The sequence below is a fragment of the Gopherus evgoodei genome, chromosome 1, assembly GCF_007399415.2.
Source record: "Gopherus evgoodei ecotype Sinaloan lineage chromosome 1, rGopEvg1_v1.p, whole genome shotgun sequence".
Lineage (NCBI taxonomy): Eukaryota > Metazoa > Chordata > Testudines > Testudinidae > Gopherus > Gopherus evgoodei.
Window position 1 is genome coordinate 344,038,029 of NC_044322.1, and position 12,284 is coordinate 344,050,312.

The 12,284-nt window shown below is 39.8% G+C and overlaps 1 protein-coding gene across 15 annotated transcripts in view; it reads right to left on the reverse strand.

Annotated features, from left to right (window-relative positions):
* MAGI2 (membrane associated guanylate kinase, WW and PDZ domain containing 2) overlaps window positions 1-12,284 on the reverse strand; it is a 1,169,121-nt gene that overhangs the window by 129,106 nt on the left and 1,027,731 nt on the right. For all 15 annotated transcript variants that reach the window (XM_030558726.1, XM_030558640.1, XM_030558551.1 and 12 more), the window contains one exon: window positions 2,092-2,123. In XM_030558726.1, the coding sequence (XP_030414586.1) occupies window positions 2,092-2,123 (32 nt within the window). The remainder of the gene's footprint in view (window positions 1-2,091; window positions 2,124-12,284) is intronic.

Genomic DNA, 12,284 nt, shown 5'->3' on the forward strand with positions numbered 1-12,284 from the left:
GGAGGGGTAAGTGAAAGTCCCGCACCTTTTTGTTCTCGGCTTAAAAGCCTTGCAAATGGGGCACTTATCTGTCAAGTGTGATTCCCTGAGGCACTTCAAACAGGAGTCATGTAGATCTATCTTCGGTCGCGGCTTCTGGCAAGCCGGGCCCTTTTAAAACCCGGTGAGCCATGCATGGCCTCCGGCACTGGGCTCATGGAAGGGGCTACTTCCTGAACCCCGCTAACTAAACTAACCATGTTAGCAAAGAAAACACGTATAACCATACAAATATATATATAAAAGGGTTTAATACTGCATAATTATATACGAGGAAAACGAGTAGCTAGGGAAGTGGAGGTCAGCTAAGCCGCTCTCCACTGTTCCAACGACCGACACGGGCGGTAAGAAGGAACTGAGGAGCGGGTGGGCCGGCAGGAGTATATATGGAGCGCCATGGTGGCGCCACTCTAGGGGGCGACCTGCCGGCCCACTGAGTTGCTAGGGTAAAAGTTTTCCGACGAATGTGCACGCGCGGCGCGTACACCTAACTGGAATGGATATGAGCAATCACTCGAAGAGAACCACTGATTTAGGATGACACTGTAATTCAGCTCTTATCTTAATTGGCTCAGCTGCCTCTATTCACAAGACACCACAGTCTACTTCAATCTAGAAAAGATGCCCTAAAAATTGTTCCAAAACAGCCCCAACCAGCCTACTGCAGCTGGAGTTTGTCCCATCCCATTGCTGAAATGTAAACTATGCAGAACTATGTGGAGACAGTTGCACTTCATATTCCTGCACTGCACCAAGTTCAAGATGCTGCAACTAGTCTCTCACTTCCCAAAAGCTCTTTCCAAATATGGCTTTAAATCACTTTTAAACACACTGTACGCTTATGAATTCTGAAAACATCCAAACAGGGTTTTTTAATTTTTTAAAATTTCCTGCCTCCCACAATATTTACTCCCAAAAAAGCTTATCTAATATGCTTCTATCCAGACTATATTTGTCACTTATGTTATTTAGATCAATGGACAAACTCATGTCACAGCATAGTGTGATTCAGGCCAGCACACTGCATCCAACTTTTATCACAACAGATTGAAATCATCACGAATTGAAACAATCTGATGGAGTAGCACCAAATTTTCATCCCAGAGGTTATTTCAGGAGCTGTTCAATATGCCATGATCTAGCCTCACAGGTCATCAGATGAACAGTGACAATCATGAAAAACAGAACAGATGACCAACTTATAAATGCTTGTAAGTATATTAAAATAGTTATTATTTGTATTGCAATAACACTTAGGGGCCCCAAACCAGGGATCAGAGGCCCAGTTTGCTATGCAATATATATACATACAGTGAGAGACAGTCATTGCCCTGAAGAGCTTACGGTCTAATTAGACAAGCTAGACAGACAACAGAAATAGAGAAGCAAAAATAGTGGTTTAAAATATTTTTATATTGGGAATGCTGACACAGCTATAATAAGATGATATAGTAGGAAAACTGGGGATCAATATAATAAATACAATGTTTGTTTGCAATCTTTTTTCACAGTTTCGCAGTAACCTCATTACATAAATGCTGGCATTGGAAGACAAATTCACTCTCGTACATATTCTCAAAACAGTAATTAGAAGGATGAATTTTTATTGCCTATATGATGCTTTAAGTAACCTCGTATCTTCAAGACCAACTAAATTTCTGAAATTACAGAAATAATTAGCCTAATAATTAATATTAGCCATGTATAAATTTATAAGATTCTGCTTCTCTTAGAAGCATGTGGGGGGAACAGATTTTGAAGGGGAAAACTGATGCAGATCTGTTAATGAAATGTATTTGGTACTGACATTTTCATCTGAAAGAATTCACTTAAAAATAAAAATAGAACAGGGTATATAATGAGGGGTTAAATCTTATGATCTATTATTTTTATTTATTTTACAGGGCATTAAAGTCAAACCATACAGTAGTGGAGAAAAGTAAATGTAATCTTATTTATGGCATATAGGTCAGATAAAAGCCTGAAGAAAATTGCCTTATAATGATAATGACATATGAATTCGAATGAGTGTAATTTTGAATGAGAACTTACAGGCTTTGGAGTTTTCCATGGAGAAAAGAAACCTGAAATAAAGGAAAAAATATTAGTGAAACTTTCTGTCATATCAAATAGATAATGGTGCAGGCACTATGGGGTGTATTCTTCCCTTTTGATGAAGGCCTGTAATTTATAATAACATTGATGAGGATTACACATGGTGAAGGGAGATGCATCCTAAATAAAGGCAAGTGAAGCCTACAGGAGTCTAGCCATTATCTTCAAAGGTAGCAGGCTCAAATGGACAAAACTTCAATCCAGTGCCCACTCAAGGAAATGGAAAGACTCCTAATGGCTTCAGTCGGCATCAGATAAAGAGACAGTCCAAATAATCTATTTCAAAGAATTAAACATAGTAAAACAGAAATTCAAAATTTTTGTTAAAACAAAGACTAATAAGCAAAGACTGGTTTCAATTGGCAAGTGTAAAGAAACATTGAAGAACAATTACTATTTAATCAATATGGCTCACAAAAATACAACTCCAAAAGTTAATTATTGTTTTTTGCTTTATTTTGTTCCTTCCCCTGCTGAAATAAAAGGTGCTGGTCAGATACTACTGCTTCTTTTCATCAAATTATTTATTTTCCTGGTTTCTGGTGTGTGACTCAACTTAATGAGTCATTATGACTTCTGCTTACCAATACTTAAAAGCTGATATGTCCTTGTCATAAAACTAGATCACCTAAAATGTATGTTGAAAACATTGATAATTGCTTTGTATGCAGTACATTGTGCAAAAGAATTTTAGCTACAAAATGAATAAATAATTCAGGTAAAAAAACAGAATTAAAAAGAATAGAGGGTCAATTTTTCAAAAGTGTAACCTTCTTTTTGCAGGCTCAATTTTAATCCAAAAAAATGTACCTGTAATTTGACTGTGGTTATAAATCTGAGTACACACATTTCTGACTCCATGCTTACAAGCTAAAATCAGGTAGTCAGAGGCACAATTCATTTTGTGGGGAAAAAATACAGGCTCAAACTGAGGTCACTCAAAGAGTGACTGGGCCTCTGCCCCTCAGAAAATGTTCTCCAAATAATGAATTATAATGATAGCACTACCTTAACTATTTCTCTCTCTAAAGAGCATCAAGAAAACAGCTAAACTGAATTAAAATAACAGACCATCAGGGAAATGTACCCATAAAAACATACAAAAGGAGTTACATCTGAACATGATAGTCAAGGTCCTTAGGATTCTGTGGTCATCGGATCATTTCAACCGTCTATAGATGTGATAAAATTTGGAGAAATGAAATTCTCAAATTTGTTGCAGAAAGCCATTGACTGTATGGCAACTGTTATTTGTAAAGTAATAGTATTTTTAAAGCACGATGATACTATAAAAGTGATTCTGAAAAGACATTGTGGGGAGGGAGAGGCTCCTGTTTGCTGTTTGTCTATAGCAGGGGTAGGCAACCTATGGCACGCATGCCGAAGGCGGCACGTGAGCTGATTTTCAGTGGCACTCACACTGCCCAGGTCCTGGCTACCGGTCTAGGGGGCTCTGCATTTTAATTTAATTTTAAATGAAGCTTCTTAAACATTTAAAAATCCTTATTTACTTTACATACAACAATAGTTTAGTTATATATTATAGACTTATAGAAAGAGAACATCTAAAAATGTTAAAATGCATTACCGGCACATAAAGCCTTAAATTAGAGTGAATACATGAAGACTTGGCACACCACTTCTGAAAGGTTACTGAACCCTGGTCTACAGCTGTCATATAAAAGATGCTGAGTTTACAAACAAAAAGATTTTTTCCCCCTCTATAAACTGAAGCTGAGGTATGAAAGACAAATTGTGACATTCTGGTTTCCACATCAGCTCCAATATTAAAGATGCTATAACTGAAGTTTAGCTAGAAATTCTTTAGATGATGTACATGTCAGAACAGAATCCAGCTCACTCTTCCTTGCTTGTTGCTGCTCTGCACGGCAAACAGGAGCCAAAAGGTAGTAAACACCTATTTGCATCAGAAAGCTAAGCTGAGACTTGGAATACACAAGAAGATCTGTTGAGCAAGATGTGCCAGCTATCTTATATCTAGTTACTGATGATTTCTGGAAATATCCAAAAAGGTAACATTCTACAATCATTTGCACTAGTTCAATACCCATGAATTGTCTTCAGTGAAAATTACAACTATTCAAAAAAGGTCAAAACTCACTCCATGGAAATTTACCGGTCTATAGTCAATTTTCTGACCATAACTGCACTTTAGCTGCCCTGCCTCAAACTGTCCATATCAAATAAACATAAAATAAAAATACATACAAATATTTATTGACAAAAATAAATGACAAATGCAACAAACAGAGGGTTTTTTAAAAAGAAAAATCAAACATTCAATCTAAACTAAAAACATTTGCACTTAAATTCAGCACGGAGACTTGTTGCATAGACTTTAACATACAAATGCCAAGGTCCTCATTCAAAACCAATAAAAGGAAATACTTATTCACACAACACCTAATTAAGTGATGGAATGCGTTGCCATAGGATGTCATTGAGGAAAAAAACCTAGCAAGAGTCAAAAGGTGACTAGGCATTTATATAGATAATGAGCAGTGTTATAAGAGTTAATGCTAATAGACTTTGGATGAGATATTAAACCTCATGCTTCACAGTGTAAGCCAGTCTCTAACTATTGACAATTAGGAGATCTAATGTGGGGGGGCAGAACATCCCACATCTCCTAATCGGAGGTTTCCTGCACCTTCTTCTGAAGCATCTGGTGCTGGCCACTGTTGGAGACATGACACTTGACTAGATTGACCCTGAGTCTTGTGCAGGATTGAAATTCCCACATTCCTCTTTTCCAGGTACCCTTTGACAATTCTAATTTTTCCCTTGCGTTAAACAAAACAAACAAACAAACAAACATAAAAGATGCCTTTTATGTGTTGTCTCTGTTGACAGCTGTGGATGCTAAATGTGGGCTGAACATCAGCAGAATTTGTAACTGGTGTTTAAATACACATGAGCAATGCTGCAAGTTCAACTATGTTGGCACCTGCAGATTTTTGAATGGCCTGCATAACTGATTATAGAATATGTATGAAAAGCTTCCTAGAGTGGTATAAAAATGTAATGAATCATGGTCCAGTATGTATGATACAGGTTCACTGCTATGTTTCTGTAGAATTTTAGGACCCTACCCTGAGGTCGGTGCAGCTATTATGTGCCACAAAGCCAGTAGAGTCTGGTACAGCTAGCAAATCCAGGCCCAGGAATCTCACCTCAGTATAAAGTGGATCCTGTGGTGGCATAGAGCCAGCATAGCAACTCTAGCAGCACAGCTTCCCTGCTGCTGGAACAGGTGGTGTGGTCATAGCTCTTTACAATGCACAGATCTTTTGCTGTTGCCTTGATCCCTTGGGACCATTGGCAGCTAACATAGTTTAGAACAGCCCTCATGCTGCTTTAACTGTCTCTGGGGGACTGTCCCTAGTGCCTGCTTGGCCAGGATTGGGGAAGGGCAAAGGTGAACTTTATGCCACTTTTGCACTCAGTCCTGACCTTTGCTTTTGTGTTCATGAAATATATCTGAGGACCCATAGATTTCTTTTTTAAGAGTGCTCTGCAGAATAATGACCTGCAAATTGTAGGAGTTTGCCACATTAGTTTACCTGATGGCACAGGACATGTCACATTAATCTGAAGGAATACTGCTGTACAATGTATAATCTTTCACATACTCAGCAGCGTTGGACTCCATCAGCCAGGACAGTTGTTGGGGGTGGAGGGAACTGTTCACTCTCATTTAGCTTGATCTCCCATCATAGTACTACACTCCTTTTTGAATTACATGTGCTGTTTCATTTAATGTTGTGAACTTTCATCACAAGAGATAGTGGGACCCTTTCTTGAACAACAGTGATTTAGAGACAGGAATGAAACTTTTCTCAGATAAAAGATCCTTACAGCTTTCAGGAACTGCAGTTTGGTTTGACCTTCTAACAAGCTATGTCTAACTAGACACCAATTTTAGGTGAGACTTGATAAAACTAGTGTGCAGTCTCTCCCACCTAAGGTGGGAAAACCACTGACAACTGGGAATATAGGTGCTTTTGGAAGATGAGACTATAAAAGCCAATAGAACAGTCAGGCCTGTCTGAAAAAAGCAAAACATTTGGGTAGCCCTGTGTGTTCTCACTGGTGGCATCTCTTTCTTCATGCTCACCCACTAAATTGATTATCTTTCTACTGACCTGACATCTAGTGGAAGGATGACTTGATAACTATTCCCACTAGTAACAGGCTCCCAGTGCAAGATTATGGATTCATTTCCAGAAGAGTCCAAGATACTTTTGAAAAAGAATAGCCAGAACTACTAGATCACAATCTCATTGGCAGGAAAATCAAATAACATGTTCACCAAGCACAGTGATTATGATATGCTAAGCACAGGGAAATAAATGTGCTATCTTTTGCCATTCAATGGTAACTTTGAGAAAATGTTGATATTTCAAAATAGCAATCAATGTAAGTTGTGTTAAATTATTAACAATTGACATTCAAAACCAATGTAAAGTTCTGTCCTTTTTGGTTTTAACTAGACAAGCCATAATATATTAATTAATGAGATGGGTGATTTTAGAAGGTGTACAAAAATGCTTTTAAAAATTCAGAGAGAATTATCTCAATGCATTGACAAAAAGTTGGAATTTTACAGATTTTGGATAGATCTCCCTTACTGTCTCCCACTATCCCCTTCACAATAGGTCTTTTCTAAACATGTCTAAAAATCAGATCTGAAATGCTTCTCAGAGAATCCCAATAATACAACAAAAACTTGAGACTAAAAATCAATCTGGGAAACTGTACATGTTTATGGATATTTTTTCTTTTTGCAGACAAAGGCAAATTCCAGCTTCAGTCTCTTATGCTTCTCCTTTTTTGATAAGGATATCCTATAACAAAAAAACAAATCATGTTACACTCATTTTTATTTTACTGTATCTTTAATGTACATTTTAATTAGGTCACTCATAAGAAAATTTGTTTACGGATTGCACTTTTTACACATTGGGCTGTAATGACTGCAAACAATTTAATTTCTCACCAGTAGGCTTCGCAGTGTTTGCAAGATTGCATCCTATTTCAGATTCTTTTTCAGTGAAGGTCCTCTCACACTGTACATAATCCTGGTAATATGCTTCTGTCCATGTAACTTGCTGCCAGTTCTGCCACGAAATTGGACATCAGCTTTGTTGATCATGGATATGGTTATGTGTATGGCATTATGGTCCCCATTCTGGTTCCTTTCTGTCTCCATTATTCTTTTTTAATCATGAGAGAAAACAATTTCTAAAAAAACCTTTATTCATTCCTCAGAAAGTCTAAGCAACTAATGTGGAAGGTGTAAAGGAACAAGGTCTTTTGGACACTGGTGTGGCTTTTATTGGTATTTGTGAAAGGCCGATTCATATAATTAAACTGGAAGACATAAATAGTTAATAAATTTCCACAACTGACTGGGTACCAGTAGGCTGAAGGAAAGAACTTTAATGTCTCAAAGACACGACACTCTCAAATAAAGTGGAGTGTGTTTAAGTTATATCATCTTCATTCCACAGCACTCTCCACATTGATGATAATAGCATTGTTTTTGTCCATTAGCTTGTGCTGGGCTTCTTGCCTTTTTTGTCATATAAATGCCTCCCTGCATATGGCTTCCTGTGCCAATCTGTCCCAAGCACTGCACAGACCTTTTCACATGAATGTTTGGTAGCAGATGAACAGATGGTTGATCAGCACTTTCCAGAGTATCAGTTGACTCCATGTACATCTCTTCAAAGTTGATGTGATGTTAGTTCACTTTCCAGAAAAGTCACCATTTTTATTTACTTTTGCATTAGATTTTTTGGCATTTCCCTCCCTGATTGAATATATGGATACTTCAGATATTTGTTAATTGGCTATTCTGGGCCTGATTTTCAGAGGGCTGAGTACTTATAGCTCCCATTGACTTCAAGTGGAATCATAGGTGTTTAGCTTCTCTTAAAATCAGGCTTTTTATCCACTTGAATTAGGAGTATGCGGGGAACAGTTTCCTACCACCCACATGCAACTGGATTTCAAATTCTATGCAATTATCTTTTGTTGATTTGTACTAGGCAACTATGGATTGGATGTACAGATTTTAATCTATTGTTGTTTTATATAAAGGGTAGCAAAAATGTCCTCCAGCAAAAGTTACAAAAATATTGCACAGAGAGAGAGAGTATTGCATCATATAAAAAGAATAAAGATTAAACATTAACTCAATTAACCTTCAAATATCTTTTCCTTTCAGAAAAATAAAAACCCAGCAAGGAGAATAAGCAGATTTGATTAATTCATATACTGTAATAAATAAATGTTTAAATGGAGACAAAGAAAGTAGACAGACATAACTATTATGAACATAAAAATATGAAAGGGAGATTGAAATTACCAAGAGATGTTTAAAATGTAAGATGATTGTACTGAATAGTACTCATTAGTACAGTTTTTACAGTTCTAACAAAATATATTATTATACATGGAAAATGCCAAAATTCAAAGGCCGTTACCTTCCAAACAGCTTTAAAGAATAATCAAAATTTCATACTAGCAATAACTATAAAGTTCTTTACCTGGGAATTAAGAGTAGCTGGAAGAAGACTGGTAGCTCTCCAAGCCTAGCTAGCTAGTCCTGTAATCCAGTCTTCCTTTAGAATGATGGTGCTATGCCGTGGAGGACCCCTTTTGCTAGGAATGCAAAGGCAATCTGGAAAGTCTTTGCTTGTTGCCCATGAGTGGTCTTTGGTGAGGTTATCACCTGAGATGGTGGGTTGAAGTCAATGAAGCCCACATTTGGGATGATTTGAATGGGGAGTTATGTTTGACTGGGCCCAATGTGTTTTGACTAGAGATAGCTCCACTTGCAGTACGCCAGACATCAGTGGCATAGTGAGTAGTAGGTATGATGCACTTTTGCCTGGTGGAATACCAAGACTGTGGCTGGTTGCAGTGCATCAATTCTATCATATGCAGGATCAGATTAATAACAATGATTTCCCCCCTCTTTTTTAAAAAAACTCTTTCAACACACACCAAAGTTACTAATACAGTATTCCCAGCAAGTGACTTGCAGCAATACAAATATGATCAAGAGCTGCTTCTCCTCATGCTTCATTACTGGTCCATTGTTCATCAGTGTCAGCAGGGTTCAGAGAATGCTATGGAAATAGCACTCAGATCGGATTCTCCACTTCTTTTTGCCTGTATAGCCATTCACACCTGTGTAAAGTGAGTGTGAAACACAACTATGTACTTTTACACCAACATAGCACTCATTTTATGTAGGTGTAAATAAATGAGAAAGGTGGAAAATCAGTCAGGTCTTTAGCTCCAACAGTAAGGGAGTATTTCCTCTTACTCTCGTCTTCCAGGACTGATTGAGGAGTGGCATGAGCTCTGACTTGAGTCCCATCCAGTATTTCTTGGTTTCAAGTTATTAGAGTAGAATGCAAAGCTGTTAAAATGGAGGATTCTCAGAGATGATTTGGAGGCTGAGAAATACCTTGGTAAATGTAGTGTCTGATTCTCCCAGGGAAGCTTTACCATTGTTCTAAATGGGTGCGGGATTGAGCCTTAAATCAGTAATCATTTTCTTAGCATAAGAGTATGGTTTGTGCAATTCCTGAAGCCCTGTTGACCAACTGTTTTCAGGCAACATTTTTATCAGTAATTTCCAGGCACTGAAAATAGTTAAAGATAAAGGAGGAGCTGTTCAGAGACAGAAATGACACTAATGTGCCACACTCCCATTGACTTTCAGTGTAATGTAGGTGCCTTTGAAAATCTCCACATGCAAGCGAGAATCTGTAGTTACAGCCATATTCATTTACAAGGTCTCACTTTTGCTGAAGGCAATCTGATTGGCTTATGTTTGCCAGCAAGAATTCAGCCATCGGTAATTAGGTCAAAAGCCGGCATGGTAATGAGTTCATTGACATTCAGATGAACACACTGCCATTTGTTTTATTTGGCTCTCATTGTTTTGTGAACTGCTTATCAATGAGAGGTTTAAAGGAGTTTATGAAATTTGTTAAAAATAATCACTAAAGACCAGCTCCCTCTGAATATGAAACAGTGTATTTTCTAAGCAAATATGGTGTAGTACAAATTAGAATGAGCATTCAATAGCATTTAGTATGACAGTGTCTCATGATTCAATGGAGCAGAAACTGAGAAAAAATAAAAGATTAAAAAAAGACGGTTACTCACCTTTGTAATTGTTGTTCTTCGAGATGTGTTGCTCATATCCGTTCCAATTAGGTGTGCGCGTGCCACGTGCACGCTCGTCGGAAGATTTTTACCCTAGCAACACTCGGTGGGTCGGCTGGGCATCCCCTGGAGTGGTGCCATTGTGGGGCTGGATATATACCCCTGCCGACCCAATGGCCCTTCAGTTCCTTCTTGCCGGCTACTCCAACAGAGGGGAAGGAGGGCGGGTTTGGAATGGATATGAGCAACACATCTCGAAGAACAACAGTTACAAAGGTGAGTAACCGTCTTTTCTTCTTCGAGTGCTTGCTCATATCGATTCCAATTAGGTGATTCCCAAGCCTTACCTAGGTGATGGAGTCGGAGTGAGATGTTGCAGAATGCAAAACTGCTGAGCCAAATGCTGCATCATCTCTGGACTGTTGAACCAATGCATAATGTGAGGCAAAGGTGTGAACTGATGACCAGGTAGCTGCCCGACATATTTCCTGGATGGGAACATGGGCCAGGAAGGCAGCAGATGAAGCTTGCGCCCGAGTAGAACGGGTAGTGAGGTGGCTAGCCGGAACATGAGCTAATTCATAGCATGTGTGGATGCAGGATGTTACCCAAGATGAAATCCGTTGGGAAGAGACCGCTAGGCCTTTCATCCGGTCTGCGACAGCTACAAAGAGCTGAGGTGACCTTCGGAAGGGTTTGGTTCTCTCTATATAAAAGGGAGAGTCTGTGGACATCCAGGTGTGTAGCTGTTGTCCCAACGCAATGGGTGCGGCTTGGGAAGAAGACTGGGAGGAAGATGTCTTGGTTGACATGAAAGGCGGACACCACCTTAGGGAGGAAAGAGGGATGTGGTCGCAGCTGTACCTTATCCTTATGGAATATCGTGTACGGGGGGTCTGCTGTCAAAGCCTGAAGTTCAAATACTTGTCTCACCGAAGTAATAGCGACTAGGAAGGCTGTCTTCCAGGAAAGGTACAGCAGCGAGCAGGTAGCCAGTGGTTCGAAAGGAGCACTCATAAGCTTGGCTAGCACCAGGTTTAGATCCCAGGTAGGGATCAGGTGTCTAACTTGAGGATACAAACGTTCCAATCCCTTGACGAACCTTGAAACTATAGGGTGAGAGAAGATTGATCGGTCATTTTCCCCTGGATGGAAGGTGGAAATGGCTGCCAGATGCACCTTTACGGAAGAGATCACTAGGCCCTGCTCTTTTAGGGACCAGAGGTAGTCCAGGACAGTGGGAATGGACACCTGTCTGGGGACTAAGTTTACGCTGAGGGCACCACCAGGAGAAACGCTTCCACTTGGCGAGATATGTCATTCCTAGTGGAAGGCTTCTACTGCCCAAGAGCACCTGCTGGACTGAGGCAGAGCAATGCAACTCAGACGGGCTCAACACGCAGCAACCATGCTGTGAGACGAAGGGACTGCAGGTCCGGATGTGAAGGTGTGTTATGAGTCTGGCCAGAGTGGCAGAGGAATCGAGTCTGCCACTGAGAGGTCTGAACAATGTGGTTGTACCAGTGCTGCCTCGGCCACGCTGGAGCAATCAGGATCAGTAAGCGCTGTCCTGCGGAGCTTGATTAGGACTCTGTGAACGAGTGGGAAACGGTGGAGGAAGGCATAGAGTCGGTGCCTCTTCCACGGGATCAGGAATGTGTCTGAGAGGGAGCCTGGGGAGTGTCCCTGGAAGAAGCAGAACACCTGGCATTTCCTGTTCTCTCGGGAAGGCAAAGATATCTATGTGGGGACACCCTGCACTTCTGGAAAACAGAATGGATGACGTCCGGGCGAATCAACCACTCGCGAGACAGGAAGGATCTGAGGTGATCCGCAGAGTGTTTGGACTCCTGGAAGACAAGGCGCTACCAATTCGATCGAGTGGGCTATGCAAAAGTTCCAAAGGTGGATGGCTTCTT